The 19,058-nt window shown below is 53.3% G+C and overlaps 1 protein-coding gene across 16 annotated transcripts in view; it reads right to left on the bottom strand.

Moving 5' to 3' along the window:
• Positions 1-1,740: 1,740 nt before the first annotated feature.
• PHLDB1 (pleckstrin homology like domain family B member 1) overlaps positions 1,741-19,058 on the bottom strand; it is a 39,731-nt gene continuing 22,413 nt past the window's right edge. Inside the window, exons 11-26 of one of the 16 annotated variants that reach the window (XM_046685469.1) lie at positions 16,676-16,804; positions 16,182-16,337; positions 12,801-12,911; positions 12,547-12,636; positions 11,790-11,933; positions 10,569-10,673; positions 10,003-10,176; positions 9,397-9,537; positions 7,802-7,942; positions 7,515-7,617; positions 6,983-7,027; positions 6,032-6,326; positions 5,818-5,908; positions 4,203-4,349; positions 2,387-2,503; positions 1,741-2,125 (exon numbers count right to left, since the gene is read on the bottom strand). In XM_046685469.1, the coding sequence (XP_046541425.1) occupies positions 1,868-2,125; positions 2,387-2,503; positions 4,203-4,349; positions 5,818-5,908; positions 6,032-6,326; positions 6,983-7,027; positions 7,515-7,617; positions 7,802-7,942; positions 9,397-9,537; positions 10,003-10,176; positions 10,569-10,673; positions 11,790-11,933; positions 12,547-12,636; positions 12,801-12,911; positions 16,182-16,337; positions 16,676-16,804 (2,247 nt within the window). In that variant the 3' untranslated portion in view covers positions 1,741-1,867. The remainder of the gene's footprint in view (positions 2,126-2,386; positions 2,504-4,202; positions 4,350-5,817; positions 5,909-6,031; positions 6,327-6,982; positions 7,028-7,514; positions 7,618-7,801; positions 7,943-9,396; positions 9,538-10,002; positions 10,177-10,568; positions 10,674-11,789; positions 11,934-12,546; positions 12,637-12,800; positions 12,912-16,181; positions 16,338-16,675; positions 16,805-19,058) is intronic. The other 15 variants (XM_046685470.1, XM_046685486.1, XM_046685472.1 and 12 more) reach the window with 15 other exon arrangements.

Raw genomic sequence — 19,058 nt, 5'->3', positions numbered from 1 at the left:
CCCATCTGCATCTGACACTTCCTCTGGACTCAGCCCCACCCTGGCCCCAGGGCCTGGCCACCCCTCCAGCCCCTGTTCTCTCCCATCTCTTCCTTCACTGGAAATAGTAACAGGCTCCTGCCCCGACTTCCTTACCACCCACCTGTCCTCGATCTTGTGCAATCTGGCTCCCATCCCTGTACAAAGCGGAAATCTTCCTCTTATCAAGCTCCAATCCCTGAATCAAATGGCCTTTCTTGGCTTACGTTATTCTTGGCTTTACTGCAGCATTCATCATCGCTGGTGACACCCCCTGCTTGCAAATGTCTGCTCCTTTGGCTGGCTTCCTTCCCTATTTCCGCCCCCCTCAATCTGAACTTGGTCTCCTTTTGTTTCATAGACATTAAGGAAGGTCATATACAGCAAGTGCCAGCCCAGCACCTGACGTGTGGCTTCCTGCCTCCTATCCCTTCTACCTTTGCTGGTCCCTCCCCTTCATCTCCCCCACAAAGGTAGGCCTGCCCCAGGGTGCAGCCCTCTCTGTCCGTCTTCTCTGCTCTGAAGTCTAATTGCCCAGGTTCAGTTTAACCCTGCCTCTTAGCAGCTGTGAGACCTTAGGCAATTTACTTAACCTCTCTGAACCTTATTTTCCTCATCTGTAAAATAGATGTAAAAATAGCGCTTCCCTCATAGGATTATTACGAAGATTAAATGAGATGATGCATGTAGAGTGCTTAGCACAGCATCTGGTTCATACAAGTGTTCGATAAGTATGATCTGCTATTATTATTACTATTATTGTTATTCCAACAGATTCAACTTTCACTCTGTCTCTAACCCTGACCTTTCTCCTAAATCTAGATGTCCCAGGCCGCTTAAACCTCAACACACCTAAAATAGAGCTCTTCTCCCCTGGCCTGTTCCTCTCAATCCTGACAAAGTCAATTCCCAACCCAGGTGGCAACATGGAGATATTTGTGCCTCTGCCTCTCTTGCCTCCCCACATCTAGGGCCCAGGTGGTCAGGGAACGCTTCTTGGAGAGGGTGGCACTGGCTAGGGACCAGGTTAGAGGGGAAGCAGGGCACTCCAGGCCTGGGTGTCTCCAGGACCAAATATTCCAGCCCTTCCTCCCAGGCTGCAAGCAGCATCGTTCTTCCCAGCTTTGTGGTTGAGTGGGGTTGAGTAACTGGCTGAATAGCGCCACTAGTGACTTGTAGACAGACAGCAGCTGAGGCATTTAATGCCAATGCAAGTCCCAATTAGGCTTCTCTTCACTCTCTGTCACTGCAGCCAACAATGTTCCAGAAAGGCTCTGAAGCAAAGAACACTGACGCAGAGTGAAGCACAGCCACCACCAACCCATGTACATGGACATGTATCAGAAATAAGAAGGAAAACTGTGGTTTTGAGTCACTGGGATCTTAGGACTGGTTGTTTCCGCAGCACACCCTAGCCTCTCCTAAGTAGGGCAGGATACGGCATCACATGTTCCAAGTAGGAACCATCCAGAGGGAACTCCAGGGATGGGAAACTAAGCTGAGGCTGGGTGGAGAGAACTGAAGGAGCAAGATGGACCAGTGGGCCTGTCCCCTAGGCTGTCCTGAGCACTTCTTGGCACTGCTCAACTGTTTGTCTTGAAATCTTTGAAGGAACTTGCCCAAAAGAGAATCCATGGGACTCCACGCAACCACAGTATCTGGGTGCCCCCTACAGCATACTCATCATGCTTTGTTTTAACTCTTTGTTCAGTATCTGCCTCCCGGACAATAAGCTCCAAAGGAGAGAGCTGTGGCCATCTTGCTTATCACCAAATCCTAGAACAGTGCCTGGAACTTATTAGATGTTCAGTAATATTGCTGAATTAATGAAGGAATGAATGGAGGTGAATCAGGCACACTGTACATTTTCAGAGAGAGGAGGAAAAGACCCAGTCAAAGCCCCTGGGGCCCCACTTGGAAGCTTGACCTCATTCCAGAAGACCAGCTGTCCTGGGTGGCAGAGCCCAGGGGTCCCAGCTCTGGGGCAGTCTTGTGGGAACTCACCCACATAATAGGAAAGGGTGCGCTTCAGCCGGTCAAAGACAAACCAGCGCTTCTTCCATGATTTAATCTTGCCGCCCATCTTGACCAAGTAGCCACGGCAGACCTGGTGGGAAGCAGGAATAATGAAGGACCCAAATGAGCAGCTCCTAATCCTTTCTTCCCTGAGCAGCAATGTAAAGGCCATCACCTGTGGTAGTATTCATAGGGGGCTGTCCCCAACATGTCTTCAGGCCAGACACCAGGTCCTGGGACAGAGACCTCTGGTGTTTGGGCAGGAACTGAGGTGACTATTCCAAGGACCCAGAAGGTGCCTCTGACCATGGAGTCCTCTCCCCAGCACCCCAAGGTCATGCGTGCCTTGTACCTTGCTGCTGAGCACCACATGTAGGCAGGTATCAACACCATGGCCTGATGACTCGATGTGGGTCTTCAGGTCAAAGTCCTCCTTCCGGATTGGCAGGTAGCGGGTCAGGGGTCGGGCCTGGGAGCAGAGGGGAGAGTCAGCAGAGTATCCTCTCTTGGTCCATTGCTGCCCTGCCAGTCCTCTTGGTTTCGGTCCTGAACTTCCAACAGTCTGACATCACTCCCTCTCACCTTCATAGCTGTCATTCTGGTTTCACAGGGCTTGTGGCAAAAGCAGACAGACTTAGCGTCCCTGTGCTGATTCTACCTGTGATAACTGCTGAATGGCTCTATGCCTTGGTTTCCCCACCTATGACCAAGTCATAGCCTTTCTTGTCTTGTCCCTGCTCCTTTTCTTCCTCCTGGGTTAAATGGAATAAAGCAAGGTGCCAGATAGGAACATGCTTTGAGAGGAAAAACCCAGTAAGAAACTTGGTCTCTGACTTCCCGTGAGACCTTGTTTGGGTCACATCCTCTTTCTGGGCCTCAGTTTCCTTATATGTGAACCAAGGGCTTTGAAATAGATAATCACTAAGGTCTGTTCCTCCTTAAAAATTCTGATACTATAGAATTTTCAGTCAATTAGAATGTTTTTCTACTCTCCCTTTCCAGGAAGAACATTAGAATGTCAAGAAAAGAATGGCATCATAAATTACTTAAAGAAAAAACAAAATGCAAAACTTTCAGGAAGCACCAAAGATGGGCTGACTCCACCCACCTCCACAGCAGACACTGGTGGCCCGTGCAGCAATGCCTGAGCCCCAGGACAGGGGCCTAAAGGAGAGAGTCCCAAAGGGGCCTCTGGCTGAGGCAGGAAAGGCACTCATGGCTCCACTGAACTAGGCATTTGGTAAAGATTCCAAGCACAAAGGAAAAACCTAGAGTTTCTGATTACTTCTTAATTCCCAAATGCAATCCAGGCGGCCTACGCCTTATAATGAATGTCGTTGCATCACAGGAAATCAGGGAGCTGTGACTGCTGGTCACTCCTGGGGCAAGATCCCACAGGACTCCCACCCTGGCAAGGCTTATGGAGACCCAACAGGAGGGGACACCAGTCTGAGTCCCATATGCTCTCACTGGGGGCCAGGATCTGGGACCAGAGACATGAGTAGATTTCTCTATCCAACCTAATTTCTCCTTCTACCTTCAACTGTTCTGCTCAAGTCTCTTGTGTAAGGAAAAAGCCCAGGGTTGGTTTTTCTACAGGATGGATTCCTGTCTCAAGGAGAAATTAGTACAATTCTCTCTTGGAGATGTAAACCAGAAGTCAGAGTGAGGTCATTAGCTGGTGGTGGGGCCTGGAGCCGAAAGGTCTGGTGGAGTGAGGGCCAGGACAGCCATGAAGCACCAGGTACAGGACGGCATCAGGGAAGTGGGAGGAAGGTGCAGCGGAGACTCACAAAGCAGAAATGAGGCCCTTGAGAGAGGAGCCACCTTGATTCTTGACTCTCAGCTTCCATCTCTGGGAGGCCTATCCAGACCATCTTCTCTGACCCTAGATGACTGCAAGGTGGCCTGCCATGTCCCCACAACCCACCCACTTCCAACACATGACACAACACACACATGTACACTAGCTTGAACAAGCCCCTGTGGGTTTCTGTTCCTTGGGGCTGAATGAGTAACAGGTAGATTTCTCCTTGTGCTAAGCCAACAGCAATCTTTTCTGGAGTAGAACAGGTTTTACAGCCCAGCAAGGGTACCCCAGGATATGCCTACCCCTCCATAGCCCCACCCTCAAGCCAACCACCGACCACATCCCACCATCCACTCACCTGGGAAAACTGTTTCTCCCGCATCTTGACCTCCTTCTCCACCAGCTGCTGCCTCTTGGCACTCTCACTCTGCAGCCTCCGTTCCACCTGCTCCCGCCTCCTCCGCTCCTCCTCCAGGGCCTGCCGCCGCAGCTCTATCTCCCGCTCCTGCCCACAAAGCCAGGGGTCAGTGCCCTCAGCTGCCCTCTTCCCCCTAACCCCAGGCTGCTGCTGGGTGGCACTCACCTCAGAGGGCAGCCTGGCATTTGGAGACATCATCCTCAAAACCTACCCTCTCCAAGGACCTTGCTGTAAGGGTAAATGCTTTAAAGTGAGACCCTCCTGGCTTCAAATGCTGGCTCTGCCACTCGTGTGCTCTGTGACCCCAACAAAATCATTTAAACTCCCTAAGCCTCAGTTGCCTCATCTGTAAAATAGGGCCAAGAGTGCCTACTCCTGGGATTGTAGTGAAAATTAAATGAGATCATGTATGTAAATGCCCATCATTGACTCCAGCAGGCAGGAAGCACTCAATAAACAAATGAGGCTCTTATGATTTTTATCTGAATTCCTAGAACATGCATTATCTAAACAACTTTTTTGACAGCAAATGCATCCAGTAGTCCTTCTCTAACCTCTAAGGACCTTTGAAACTCCAAATTAGAAAAATCTGTAGTTGAACTTCAAATTTTATGGGAAAAAATGAATTTATGAAAGCCATTATTAAAAAATTTTAGAAGTCATAAAAACAAATAATTAAAAACACAGCATGTTGGTGATGTTTTATATCTCTTAATAAACAGTAACAACCTTCATACCATTAACTCTCATTTACCACTTCTTCTCAGTTCAAAACTTAGCAGAATCTCCTTTCTTCCATTTGCCAAGAGATGCTTATAAATTTTCCCTCCTTTGAAAGTGATTAAGACTGAGAGGCCTTCTTTTCTGGTTGGCCTAGCTGCCAACTCCTGCTCCCTGGGTCCCAGTCTCATCTCAGGAGATGCAGAGAGCCCGGATGATGGAGACAGAACAGCTCCTGCAGATCCTCTATCTAACTGCCTCCCCGGGCATGGGTTTCTTCAGCCTAGCTGTGCCCAAGATAAACCACTGGTCCCTCTTTGTTTTGTCCCAGCTCCAGGGCCACGTGAAGGAGACGTGATTTCCCTCAACCCCTGCCACTCCCCAAGGCCCCCAGCCGACACCTCTGCCCTGGCTTGGACATCTGCCTTCTCTTCTATCCCTATCCCTCAACTCCTAGTTCCTGTTTTTCCTAACCATCCCCAAGAGGAATGACCTGCCACTCAGGTAGACAGGAATCAAAATTCCTGTGGTAGCCAAAACGTCCACAGAAGTAAACACACAAAGACTGGAAGTTCCCTTACAGGCAATTCACGATTGGACAATGGTTACTGTGCTGCCTCCTCTTTTCCTAAGAGCTGTGAAACGTGTAACCTCATCAAGCCTCCCTATCCCCCACTTGAGGAATGCAAACTTTTACACCACTTTTTTCCTCAAGGGAATGTTGCTAGGTTAAACTTGGTGAAAGGGCTTGGGCTGGAGCACAGGCCCTAGGCAGGCAGAGAGCAGCTCTGGGGCTCTCACCACCTTCTGCCTCTGTGGCCCAGATATGCCTCACCCTAGACTCAATGAGTCGGCTTTTCTCCGCATGAGCTTCTTTCAGCATCTTCTCCATCTCCTCAATCTTACCCATGTCCAGGCCGCTCGCACTGGGGAGAGAAGCAGAAGAGCAGGTCTATCAAGGAGCCAAGAAGCATCCGGGGGGGAGATGGTGGGCCCCAGTGTACGGGAGGGTAGGGTTGGCACGATTGGGTGGGGTGGGGATCAGGTACCTGGACACGTTGTCAGGGGAGCAGGCCGAGTTGCCCCCTGTGGAGATGCTGGTCTCCATGCTGTCGGAACTCTCCAGGCTCAGTGTGTCATAGGCGTGCTCGCCCTCCTCCCCACGTTCCCGCCCGGCTGGCAGGTGGTGCAGGATAGAGTGGTGCATGAGTGGGGGGAAGCCCGAGGGACCCGCTGGGAAGGGGGCCGCCCCGTGCAGGGCATCCCACTGGCACTGTGCCTCGGCTGCTGCTTTCTGCTTCAGCTCAGCCAGTCGCCGCCGCTGCTCCTCAATCACTTGCTGCCCTGCAGGAGGGACAGGCAGGAGTTACAGTGGGCACCCCACTCACCCAGGGAGGACACTGGCAGCATCACAGACAGAGGAAAGAGGCAAGCAGGAAGAGGTTAACACAGGGCACTCCCTTCACCCCCCACCAACTTCCCTGAAGCCCCCACAGCTCCAGGTCCAGCTGTCCTGCCAATGCTTCAGTCGCCTGCACAATTGGCCACAGCCGTACAGTCTGGCTTCAGCGCTCTTTCTGCATCTCAGGCCCACACAGGGCACTGAACCTGCCCAAGTGGTGCCCTAGCAGCACAACAGCCAAGTGGCTCCAGCTCACAACCAAGGTCTGAAAAAATGGGCAGGACACATGCACCCACCCTACCTGCTGGGGGAAGGAAGAGATGGTGGGAGCCCCAGCAGCACCCAGTGTGTCAACGCAGACCCAGCTGTGATGCAGAAGCAAGAGCACCAGCAGTAGGAAAGAACAGGGAGACAAGGCAGAGCACAGCTGAGGCTGAAGAGAGCTCAGCTCAAGGGGTGAAGCCAGCCAGAGACCCCAACCCAGCTCAGCCTGGGAGCCTGCCTGCAGGCAGCGGGGGCCAGGGCAGGACACATCATGCGGATGCCTGGGCAAGGGGCTGCCTGGCCAAAGCAATGCCCTCAATGACCAACGCTCTACCTGCTGGGTCGTCGGTTGGGAAGGGCTCGGCAGGAAGCAACTCGACTGGAGTAGGGGCCCCCAGGCAGAGGGTAGGGTAGAGAGACACAGAGGGGATAAGAGGAGAGAGAGGCACAGACATGGGCTTTCAAAACAACCAAAATGCACACAAGCAACATAGACTCCTGGGTCCCCAGAGCCAGTATCTTAGGGAACCATTTCTGGAGGTCATCGAGTCTAACCCTCTGCCTCCAGACAGGGCAATGTTTATCCCTACTCAGGTCAACAAGCATTTCCTTTATTTGCTGGGCTCTCTAGGAAAGATCTCACAGCCCCCCATATCGTTAGTCCCCTACCCTTAGTCTTTTGATAAATGTCCAAGAAGCTCTCCTTTAGCGGTCTAATCTAAATCCTTTCTGCTCTTGCCTACACCCCAATTAAAGGGAAAACATCCTGTGAAAGGTATGGGCATGGATGAGGCATGGTGAGGGGGTGTATGGCAGATATCCAGGGCCTCTGGGAGAGCAGGTGGGCTGCCATTGCAGCCACTCACCCTTCTGCTGCAGGGCCAGTTGGCGCTTGGTCTCAATGTCCTGCAGTGTGGCTGCCAGGTTGCGAGGAAGGCTGCCTGTGCCATTCTGGGAGAGTTGAGCACTCTGTGGAGGGAAATGGAGCACTGGGAGGGACCTGAGGCTCAGAAGACGCCCCCCCCCCCCCCCCCCACCGCTACAACCCTCAAGGCTTTCATGGGTGGCTTTGGCCTCTCCCCAGTGTGGCAGTCTCCATCCCCTCTACCACCACCACCCTGCCACACAAGCAGCCCACCCACTGTCCTCAGACCTTTGGGGAGGGGCTACGGCCCAAGGTAGCCACGCTGAGCTGGGAGGAGGAGGAGGAAGAACCAGAGGAAGAGGGGAGGGGGCCACTGCGGGTCCGGGGCAGGGGGCTGGTGGCCTCACCATCCGTCTTGGAGCGGTAAACCTGGAGGGAAGAGACATTGCCTGGTGAACTCTAGCTCCCCCACTGGCCACCACTCCCATGTCACCTAGGCTGGCTGTGATCCAAGGTACTGCCGTGGCACCAGGCCTCCAAGGCCACTGTCTCTAGCTGACAACAGCATTGAGCCCCCTGGGCAAGCCCAATAGGCAGATGTTATTGGCAGCTGCCAGGCCTCCTTCCCAGGCTGTTCCTCCTTAGGCTAATCCCTAGTCCAACCCTGCATCTTAGAAAGGACCTTGTAAATCGACCCATGCGAGGAGTTAACATTGGTCAGGAAGAGTTGTACGGGAGACCAACTGGAGGCCAGGGTTCCCTCTGGTCCCAGCTCTGCTACTAATAGGCTGTGTGACCTTGGGCCATGCACCTCCCTGCTCTGGGCCCTGGCTTCATTATCTGCAAAAGGAGGGGGTAGGGCTAAACTAAACAATTGCCAAGCTCCTTCACAGCACTAATGTTTTGTGAATATGGTCTTTGGAGTCCAGAACCCTGACTCTCTGTGTAGGCTCTGCTACTTCCTAGATGTGTGGCCTTGGGGAGATTACTTATCTTCTCTGAGCCCCAGTGTTTGATCTGTAAAACAAGAGTTAACTTTATCTACCTCAAAGTGTTGTGGTGACAATTAAATGAATCACAACATGTAAAAATCTCTAACCAGCTGGGCACAAAGCAGAGGGGCTACACATGTTACATGAATCAAACTCCTCCCAAAGGGAATATGGAGTCTTAGCTAAGATCATAGTGTTAGAGGCGCAATACCTTCACTCAAGGAATGAATCTTGAATGGTGGGGTCTTAGGCACTACAGCAGGTCAGTGGAGTGAAACTTGTGGGGGAAGACTATTGAATACTCTTTCTCCAGCCCCATGGTCAGCAGCTTGCTGTAGGCTCAAGTAGGCCCATGCCCTCCATGACAACTCTGAGGAGGCTTGGGCATGTCCTCAGGGCTATCACTTCACAGTCTTTGTCCCCCTCTATCCTGCCTCCAAGTGTCACCCCTGGGGAGACTAGTAGAGCAAAATGCTGGCAGTTCTCTTAGGACGAACTAGTTCCAGTTGCAATCGGCTCAAGAATGTGTCAGGCCCCCAGACTGAGTGAGCAGCTCTGGGGTTGAGGACTACCAAGGACAGAGCAGAGCCACAGTCTAGCCCAGCACAAGGGACCAAATAGATCCCAACCTGACCACTGCTCTTGAACCCCCTTCCATCGGACAGTCAATCATGTTACCCTCGAACTCCAGCTGTTCAAAGTGCCAGGATGGCTGCCCATGAGGAGACTCTCATCGCCCTCTCAAGGTCCAGAGGCCCCTTGTTGCCCTGGCTGGACTGACCCTCCCCCCCAATCTAAGGTGGCAATGAGTGGCTGACGGATTAGCAGGAGATACCCAGAGCAGAGAGGAACAGGGACTGGAGAGAGATGGGCAGTGAAGGAGGGGGTTACCTGCAGCTGACGGGAAGCTTTGGCAGGCAGAGGCGGGGGGGAAGAGCGAGGGGAGGCTGCAGTGGGGCCAGTCCCCAGCCCGGCCATCAGCTCCTGGTACCACTGCTCTAAGTCTACAGCAGGGAGCAGCAGCTTCTCCATCTGGAGGAGGGCATGGGGAGGGGGACAGGTACAGGAGGGAAAGAATGGAGAGGAAAGGTCAGGAAATGAGGGGGAAAGCAAGGGGAGGAAGAAGGAAGAAAAGGGAAAAGGAAGGGGAAAGTTGGAGGAAGGGTAAAGGAAGGCCATTATCAGGGAAATGGACAGGAAGGTGAGGGAAGAAGGGAAGGAAGGGCGAAAGGAGAGCATAAAGAGAAGGAAGAAAAAACAGTGAGAAAACAGTTGCCGTGAATGTGCTAAGGGCAAAGAGAAACAGTCAGGGCACAACTCCCAGACCACAGACGTGCTATGCCGACCATGATGCCAGCCAGCCAGAGCCCACAGGCACTGAGCACTCCCCTGGGGCTGGCCTACAGCTGAGAAGCCGGGTTAGCAGGGGCAAAACACACACAGACAGAGCCACACCAGTAGTGGGCCTGGGGTGGCAGGAACACACAGACCACCAACCTTGGGTGAAGGCGTGATAGAAGCGAAGGAGGAGGAAGAGGGCAGCACGGGAGGAAGGCAGGTGGTGGGAACCAGGTCCCAGGAGGCAGAGGCCCAGAGAGGCAGGCCTGGCGCAGGGGCTGTGGGCATGGGCAAGGTGCCCCACATCGCCTTTAGCTGCTCAAGCGTCACGTACTTGGGGGAAGGCCGGGATACAGAAGGGAATACAAGAGGTTAATGGGACTAAAACCCGAGATGGCCCTGCTCTTGGGCAAGGGAAGGATCAAGGTAGGAAGCACAGAGCAGAGGCTTGCGGAGCCTGGGAAAACCAGAGTCTTCTCAGCACGATGCCCTCATGCTAGAGCAGAAGGCCTGGCCCTCCCTGAGCTATCAGGAGCTGAAGAGAGTTCCCAAGGTGACGGGGAAGAGAGAGAACCACTCCCAACCCCCCTTATGCCAGCTGCCCTTCTCCCTCACTCTTGAAGACAGACCCTGCTGTCCCCCCACCCCCACCCATGCCTGAGGGGCAATCTAGGACATTCAGAGTAGGCCCTTGGGCACAGGTGGGCTCACTCAGTGTCTGGTACCTCACTGTCAGGCAGGGGCTGGGCGAGCACGCTGGGGGAGGTGGCAGAAGCATAGGGGTCCAAGCGGGAGCACAGCTGGAGAACCTCTGCCAGGCTCACATACTCCTAGGGTGCCCAGTGGGAGGGGGAGGGACAGGCAGAGAAGAGGTTAACAGGGTTCCACCAGGTACCCGACACCCAAACTCCATGCCATAGGGCCATCACTGCATTCAATACAAAATCCAGAACAGGGTTGGAGAGCTCAGCTGCCCCCTATAGCCACAGATGGCTGTGGAGGGAAGGGGGGAGGTACCAGAAAAAAGACAGGTAGAACTAACTATTTGAAGGCTCTTCTTGACCTCCACTTTTGAGGCTGCCTTGGCATCCAGGCCCTGCCCCAAGCACACTCTGAAGGCCCATCCCTGGGTTTGCCCTAGGCTGGGGGCAGGAGAAGCAGCCTAGGGAAGGCCTTCAAGAGTCCACAAAGAATCAGAACCCAGCTCCCAGAGAACTCTTCTGTCTCCAACACCTTGGGCATCCCAATGGGGCACACACATGCAGCACTGATCACCAATCACACCTTTCCCGAGGGTCCCCTCGCACCTGATGTGCTGGGGAGGCGGGGGGGGGCCAGTAGGGGGGGTGCAGGGACACCACTAGGGCCTGAGCAAGATGTGCTCTGAGAAAGAGACCTTAGCAGAGAGCAGCTAAAAGCCCAGGCGGAAAAACAGGTCCACTGCCCAAGATGCTAGCACATTAGATTGTGGGTTGGGAGGTCATACTCCCTGAGCATATCCTTAGAACCCTGAGCTTATCTAGGTATTGGGGGCATGGTAGGCATCCAAAATTCATGGTGAATTATAGGATCCTTTGGCACAGGATCCTAAGCCTACCCTATCCAGGGGGAGCCCATCTTGGCCTAGCTCCAGAGGCCAACTGTCCTACAGGGGTCATGGAAAAGGAAAATGAGCTGGAGGGTCAAGTGTGTTGTGAGAACTGACGAATGGCAAGCAGAATACATGCAAATTAATATGCAGTTTGATGCTCTGATTTGGCATGGGCTGCCCAGGCACTTTATGGAAGAGCAGGACAGCACACTCACTCAAACTCTCACAAACTCTGGCCAAAGGATTATTGCTACATGCCCTTCAGCTGGGCTCTTGGGAGGGGCTATAGGCAAGAGCTCAGCAAGCAGGCAGACAGGCAGTGGGCACAGCAGAGCAGGCAGTTAGCTGTGATTACCTCTTGTGCTTTGGGGCAGAGCTGAGTGGAAGCAGGTGGGGTTAAGGGGACAGAGGAGGCTCCGGCCTGAGAAGACCCTGGGAACACGCCCAGAGCCACAGTCCCCAGCCCCACCTCTGAGGACTCGGAGATGAGCAGTTCAGCCTACAGAGAGGGTACATGGTGAGGTGCCTCACTCTTCACACTTAGCCCAGCCACCCCACCTCAGGCCTAAATTGCTTGTGCAGTGAGGCAGGAAGGAAGGGAAAGAGCTCAGGAAACTGGGCTAGTTAGACCTTACATACCAGGCACGCAAAGACTCAGGAAAGAATGGCTTAAGGGGCCTCAACGCCCAGTTCTGAGCCAAGAATCTACTTCTAGACCAAAGCCCAGGGAGCTCCCAGATCAGGACCCCTAGATGCCTATCTTCCCCGTCAAGGTGAGTCTGCCCAGCCTTGACCCTTACCAAACCTCTGAGCTGCCCATCCTCCCCACCCATGCCTCCTGAATCCTCCAGATGTATTCAGTCACCCAATATGGTAAGTGGGCTCCTGGTAACCCAAAAAGGTAAGGTCAGAAAGGTAACCAAAAAGAAGCAGCTGGTAGCCATAGAGAGTCAAATCCCAGATCTCAGGGCCATTCCTACTCAAATCTCTCCAGTTCAGGAAAATGTCCCCATACTCAACCTCAGCCATTTGAGCGAAGATGCCATGTGTTGCTCCAGAGCCTCCCAGGAGATACCTTGGGCCTGAAGCTGGGGCTGACCCAACCACGTTACCTCTTTGAGGGTCGATGAGGTCTTTGGGAAAGGCCTGCCCCCCGTGAGTGAGTGGTATCTTCTTTCCAACATAGTCAGTTTCTCCTTCTCCTGCAAGCCCAAAGTGGCAGAAAATCAGAAAGGAGTCGGAATGATGGCAAGGGAGGAGACCAAGCGAAGGGGGATCCCACATGGCTGGCAAATCTCCACCCTAGCCCTTCTGCATTCACTTCCCACTCCCCCACCACCTCTCCCACCCAAGTGACTGGGGCTACCTTCTGCAGCAGCTGCAGGGAGGCATTCTTGTCCCGGGCCAGGCGCTCCGACTCTTGCACAGCTTGGGCCCGGATTTGCCCGGCCTGACTGTCCAGGACTGCCAGGCGCTCCTGGAGGAGATGGTGGTGGTCAATCAGGCCCTGGGAAGACAGGGCTGAGCCCAAGTGGGGCTTGGCTGTCTCTCCTGCCCAGAGACCCTGGGCTTGGGTTAAGGGAATCAATCAACTCTCCTCCTGGCCCCAACTCTCCCCAGGAAAACTCAGGCTGCTGTGGTCAGCTCCTTCCCTCACCTCTCCCTTGACCAGTGACCCCTGTGCCACCAGCCACACCAGCCAGAATCTAAGTCCCCAGATCTCCCTTCTCCTCAACCCCACAGTCCACATGTCCAGAATCCTGGAGACACTGAACAGTTCTCTACCTACCCCCTTCCCCCATCCCCCATCCCACCCCCACTACCGCCACCCAAATCCAGGCCTACCACTTTCCTGGCTTGGACTCTTTCACCAGCCTCCTGCTCCCATTCTCTCAATTTTCTGATCCCCTCCACATTGCCAAAATAGCTTCCCAAAATGGCCTTTGAGGTTTGTTTTCATTTGTTTGCATATCTGAATTTTCTAATCTTTCTAAAAAGAATATCTATTACTTGAATAATTTTTTATTTATGTATTTATTTATTTTTTGAGGAAGATTAGCCCTGAACTAACATCTGCTGCCAATCCTCCTCTTTTTGCTGAGGAAGACTGGCCCTGAGCTAACATCCATGCCCATCTTCCTCTACTTTATATGTGGGATGCCTACCTACCACAGCATGGCTTGCCAAGCAGCGCCATGTCTGCACCCAGGATCCGAATCAGTGAACCCAGGGCCACTGAAGCAGAACAAGCGCACTTAACCGCTGAGCCACCTGGCCAGACCCTGGATGATTTTTTAAAAATCCACAAGTAAGGTTAGATAACTCTTCTCCTCAAAATCTTTCAGTGAATCCTCATTACTCACAGGATGAAGCACGAACTCCTAAGCCAGCATTCAAGGGCTCCCAGAACTGGGCCTACACTTTCTAATTCCACTCCCCCGCTGAGCCCTCTATGCTCTCAGCTCGGCCATATTGGACACTCAGTTGTGCAGTTTATACTCTCAGGCCTCTCTTATACTGTTCCCTTAGCCAGAATGTCCCTGTCTTCCTTCACCCATCAAGAGCTTACTTATCATCCAAGACCAGATCGAATGCTATATTTTCTCCAACATCTTCCTTGATCACCAATTTCTTTGCTCTTTCCTCTGTGCTCAAATTATTCTGTATCACCATTTGCCTTGTTTTATTGTTAACTTGTGAATATACATCCATCACCACCACCCCACCCAGGCTGTCAGATCCAAGGGCAGGGCCAGTGTCTTTTCTGTCTCCATATCCCTAATATGGTTTAGCACAGTGCCTGGCTCAACATTATGTGTTAAAAGGAAATGAAAAGATAATAAGTGAGAGAGAAGGATGGTGGCTGGGGAAAATGGGGTGGGTTGATCCCAGGGGGGCTTCCTGAAAGAGGGAGGCTTAATGCACTACCCTTAAGAACAAGACATAGGAGAGGAGAGAGGGAAGAAGGGAGCTGTCCTAAATCTGGGGTCAAGCAAAGACTGAAGCAGATCAGGCAGCAATCCTCACAGCAAGATCTGCTGTTTCCTGGGAACCTGTTAGGACCCAAGAACTCCGCTAAATGCTTTGCATTTGTTACCATGTTTAACCCTCTTAGAGGGCAGATGCCTTTACGCTTATTTTACTGATAAGAACACTGACATATTTAGGAGCTAAGGTGTCTTAGCTGGTAAGTGGTAGAGCTAGGATTAGAAGTAGATCTACCGGACTCCAAAGCCAATACTCTGAACCAGAGTGGAGAGGACAGGGGAGCCTGGGGTGGGTGAGACACTGGGAGCCAGGGAATGGAAGCTGAGCAAGGCTCATGAGGAGCAGCATGGGGAACAATGAGACCCCTGGGTCTCAGCAGCTGAGTTCCAGTTTCCTAGGGGCCAGGGTGAGCATGAGGAGGAAGGAACAAGAGTCCAATTCTATCAACCCCTCCAGAACTCGCTGGAGTTTATACCCACCAGGACCTCGAAGGGAAAGGATTAGCTGATCTAAGGCCCTGTGCATTCTCTCCAGAAGGAAAGAGAAAGAGGCTAGAGAAGTGCCAGCCCCCAGCCCCAGTGCAGTACAGTGGGAAGAACAGCGGCTTTGGGGCCAGGCAAGCCTGGGTTCCAATTCTGACTCTGAAGCTTATAAGCTGGAAAGTTTGGTGCAAATATGTTTCTTCTCTGAGCCCTCATTTCCTTGTCTATAAAATAGGGATAAGAGCACTGGCCTTGTGAGAGAACCTAAAGTCAGCATGAGATAACCCAAGGAAGCCTCTTGGCACACAGCAATGTGCTTGGGAAATGCTCATTTTCTTCTGTCCTTTCATCTGCCTCACATCTGGAAATGGAGTCAGGGAGAGTAGCAAGGGATGTGGATTTGGGGGTGGGGTGGTCCAGCAGCTCCCTTATTCTCACCAAACTCAGGCTAGCTGTCAAGCCCCCAACTCACCATATTTTGACACCCCTCCCCTGATCTCACTGCCCTCACCTCCTACCCACTCACTCCAGCCAGGCAAACTGCACATGCATGCATGTATGTGCACAGACATGCAAGTCTCAGCATGAGTGTGTGAGCCGCCTGGGCCATCCTTCTCGTTCTCCTCCCCAACATCTTCCTAACCCTTGCTTAACACAAGCCTCCTTCCAAGTTTACTCCCCACCCTCAGACACACACATACACCTCAGCCCCATCACTATGCCTTGGTCTAAGTGAAATCAGTAGCAGACAATCACAGCACCCAGAGCTCCAGAACTGGCTAGGATACAATACCCAATACCCTCGTTTTACGGCTCAGCCAAGCCAGGGCTAGAACCCAGGGGATGCTCTTTCTAGGACCCCTGGCTGGCTCTAATATCCAGATCTCAGGTCTCTATGTGTCCCAGCACTTCCATCAGTCAGAGAGCTCTACAAAGGCAGGAGCAAGCCTCCTCCTCTATCTCCATCTTTCACTTCCCTGCCCAGCCAGTGCCCAGCTCCAAACATGAGCCCAATTCACTTTCCACTAGAAGACTGAGGTGAGTCAGGACTTAATAACAATGGCTGCGGTTCACTGAGTGCTCACTATGATCATATCCTATGCTATCTTTACATACATCATCTTGTTTAATTCTCACAACAGCCTGTTAGTGTTTTCGTTTTACAGATGAGAAAACTGAGGCTCACAAAAGTGAGGTCATCAACTGGGATCCAAACCCAGGTCACTGGCCTCCAAACCCCACTGGGTAACAGCGGCAGGGAATGGGGTGGGGCACACCTTCCTCTTTGTGATGCTGCGAAGCAGCTCAGCCTTGCTCCGGAGCAGCCCCTGGCCTGCCAGCTCACGCTCTTCCTCCACGCGGCTTTCCCGCTCCAGCTGCTGGAACTCCAAGTCCTCGAAGAGCTTTGTCTCAGTCTCCAGGGCCTCTGCCTCCTTGAACGACATTGACAAAGGGGTTTGGGTGGTGTTCGAAATACCACTCTGGGCCTGGAAGGGGCCCTGGGGGCTGGACCCAAGGAAATAGGGGAAGGGACCTGCCCCCACCCAACACCTTTTCCTCTGCTTGGCTTTGCCCATTTCATGGGCATCACTGCCTGGAGTAGCAGAAAGGAGAAAATCAACCCCCTCAATCTTTCCCTGTCCCCTCCAAGCCACAGCACCGACCCTGGTGTCCAGGTACTGCAGGGCCCAGGTGGTCCCGTCCCACCGCTTTCCTCTCTTCTGGGCGGGTGGCCCTCGGGGGCCAGGGAAGGGGGGCTGGTGAAACTGACCCTTCTCAGCTGCTCCTGTAACTGTTCCCGCACTGACTCGGGGCAGTTATCGAGCTGCGTCTGGAGCTCGGCGTAGAGCGCCTGGCGGGCCTCCAGGTGCCTCCGTCCCGCGGCCAGCTCCGCCCTCTCCTGGTCAGCGGGAGGGGGAGGGAGAGGGCGGGGCACAGGGGAGAAACAGAACACACACTCCTCAACTCCGGCCCAGCAGGCAGCCGCAGCGGCGATGGGAGGGGCGGCAAGGGCGGGAGAGAGAGAAAGGGTGAGCAAGAATGGGGTGAGGGAGAAGCGAAAAAGGGGCAAGGAATAAAAGAGCAGAACAACCAGAAGAGGGGAAAGAAGAGTAGAAAGGGAAAATCAGGAGGGAAGAGGTGAGGAGAGGGAGAGGCAGGAGCTGAGGTGTAAGACAGGACTCAGAGGTGCAGGGCATGGGGTAACACAGGCAGAGGGGTGGGTTCCCAAGGAGAAATTTTGGTCTCTTAGAGTCCCTTGCAGTAGAAATGTTAGGGTAGGTCCTAAGAAAAAGCCCTGTTTTCTCTCTAAACCAGTCAAGGCCAAAGCTGGTTCCACATCACAAACACGGAGCCTCTAGTTCCTGTTCCTCCCCCTCTTCCACTGCCTGGAGACCAAAATTTAACCCTGGGAAAAAGGGTAGAGATAGTAAGGGTTAAATCCAGGGTTTGGGTGTGAATAGGGAGCTGAGGATGTTAAAGCTACACCGGTGCAGCAGAGGAGACCCCCAGCCCAGCCCCCTTGGCCTCCCTCCCTCCTGCCCAGGGTGGGGGTGGGGTGCTGGCACTGCGGGCTGAACTTCAGCAGGATGAGGGTTGCAATTAGTTGTCCGTTGCCATGGTAATAGGAGCCCCAGGAGTGGGTACAGAGAGGAGGTGGATAGCTCTGTCTGGGGCAAGATGACACCTCTGAGGGTGGGAAGGGGGACAAGGGAAGGAGCTGATGAGTCACCCCTCCAAAGGACAGGCAGAGGAGAAACTGATTACTGATTCCAAAGCCAGAGTGGGGCCTTGGGCTGGGAACCGGGGAGGGAAGTTAAGTGAACCTTCCCCATTGCAGACCACTGCTACCACCACCACCACCACTGCCACCACCATCACCACCACCACCTCAAGTAACTGGGCCCAGAGAGAAAGCAAAGTCCAGGCCTCCAGGTTCCTTCTGAAATGCTGAGCTTCACCCTGGGAGTAAGTCCCTATGTTGAACCCTGGCCCCAATCCCTCTCCACCCTCTTCTACCCCCATCCCTGGAGAGGAGGACCTGATCAGGCCAGCTTCTAGGGCCCAAGTACTTCTCCATCCTGGGACTCAGTCTACAATACCCAATGTTCTGGATGGCTCAGGGGCAGGAGAGGGGGAGAGGCCTACCCATTCCCACCCACTGGCTGGGGTATCTGGGAAACCCTAGGGGAAAGCTAGGAAGGGTAGCCACTGTGTGGCAGAGAGCCCCTGTCCAAGCCCTCCACGGGCCATGCCACCACAACTAGACCTCCTTACTCCTCTGCTCTGGAGGGAAGGCAGGTGGATGGCTGGAGGACAGCCTGCCTCTCCCTGCTGTATAGGACACTGCCAACAGTCTGTGAAGGGAGGACCCAGGCTCTTTCAAATGAGAGGAGCTCTTCAGGCTGAGAAGCTCCTCAGTCAAGCATTTCCCCCAACTTTGTATTACTCCTGCCAATGCCCACTGAGTAAAGTTTAGCTGTGCCCCTTGCCCATTCCTTTCTGATCAAAACCCTGGGGTCCCCCACCAAGAAAGGAAGGAGGCAGCATTAGAGGGGAGAGGCCAAGGGCACAGAGGTGCCCCTGGAGTTAGTGCAAAAGCAGGCATGGCTCAGCCCTGCCTGGGTGGCACTGGCAGTTAGGGACATGCGGAGAGCCCAGGACAGTGATTAGAGGGGGCGTTAGTGCAGGCCTGGCTTGTAAGCGTGGAGTTAATTTGGCACAGAATTTGGGAGTGTGGTTTTGGGGGCCAGAGCCAAAGCTCCAAAAAAAAAAAGGAAGGAGGTCAAAGAATTCTTAAGAGCTTCAAAATTGAGGGACAGGAGGAAGATACTCTCAAAAAATACAGAAAGAAAACTAATTCTTGGAAAAATACTGTCAAGTCCAGAAATAGATGGTCCCACTCCACTTCAAAGCTTTTGGCACGTTGTTGGGCATCTTGGGCATGGCTGGCACAGACCCTGTGAGATGGAGCAGCCCCTGCAGGCTGGCACGAAATCTGAAAGGGGCAGGGGCAGGAGCTGGGACCATCTGGGACAGGAGGCTGCAAATCCTGAAGGCTCAGGGGAAGCAGAGTCCTGAGGGCCATTTCCCAAAGACCACGACCTGAGCACCTGAGGCATGCTTGGAGGGAGATGTTCTCCAGATGGAGGCAC

This window comes from Equus quagga, chromosome 14 (genome assembly GCF_021613505.1).
Source record: "Equus quagga isolate Etosha38 chromosome 14, UCLA_HA_Equagga_1.0, whole genome shotgun sequence".
In the NCBI taxonomy this organism is placed as follows: Eukaryota; Metazoa; Chordata; class Mammalia; order Perissodactyla; family Equidae; genus Equus; species Equus quagga.
Note: the sequence above shows the minus strand (reverse complement) of the source record. Positions and strands in the feature narration are given on the sequence as shown.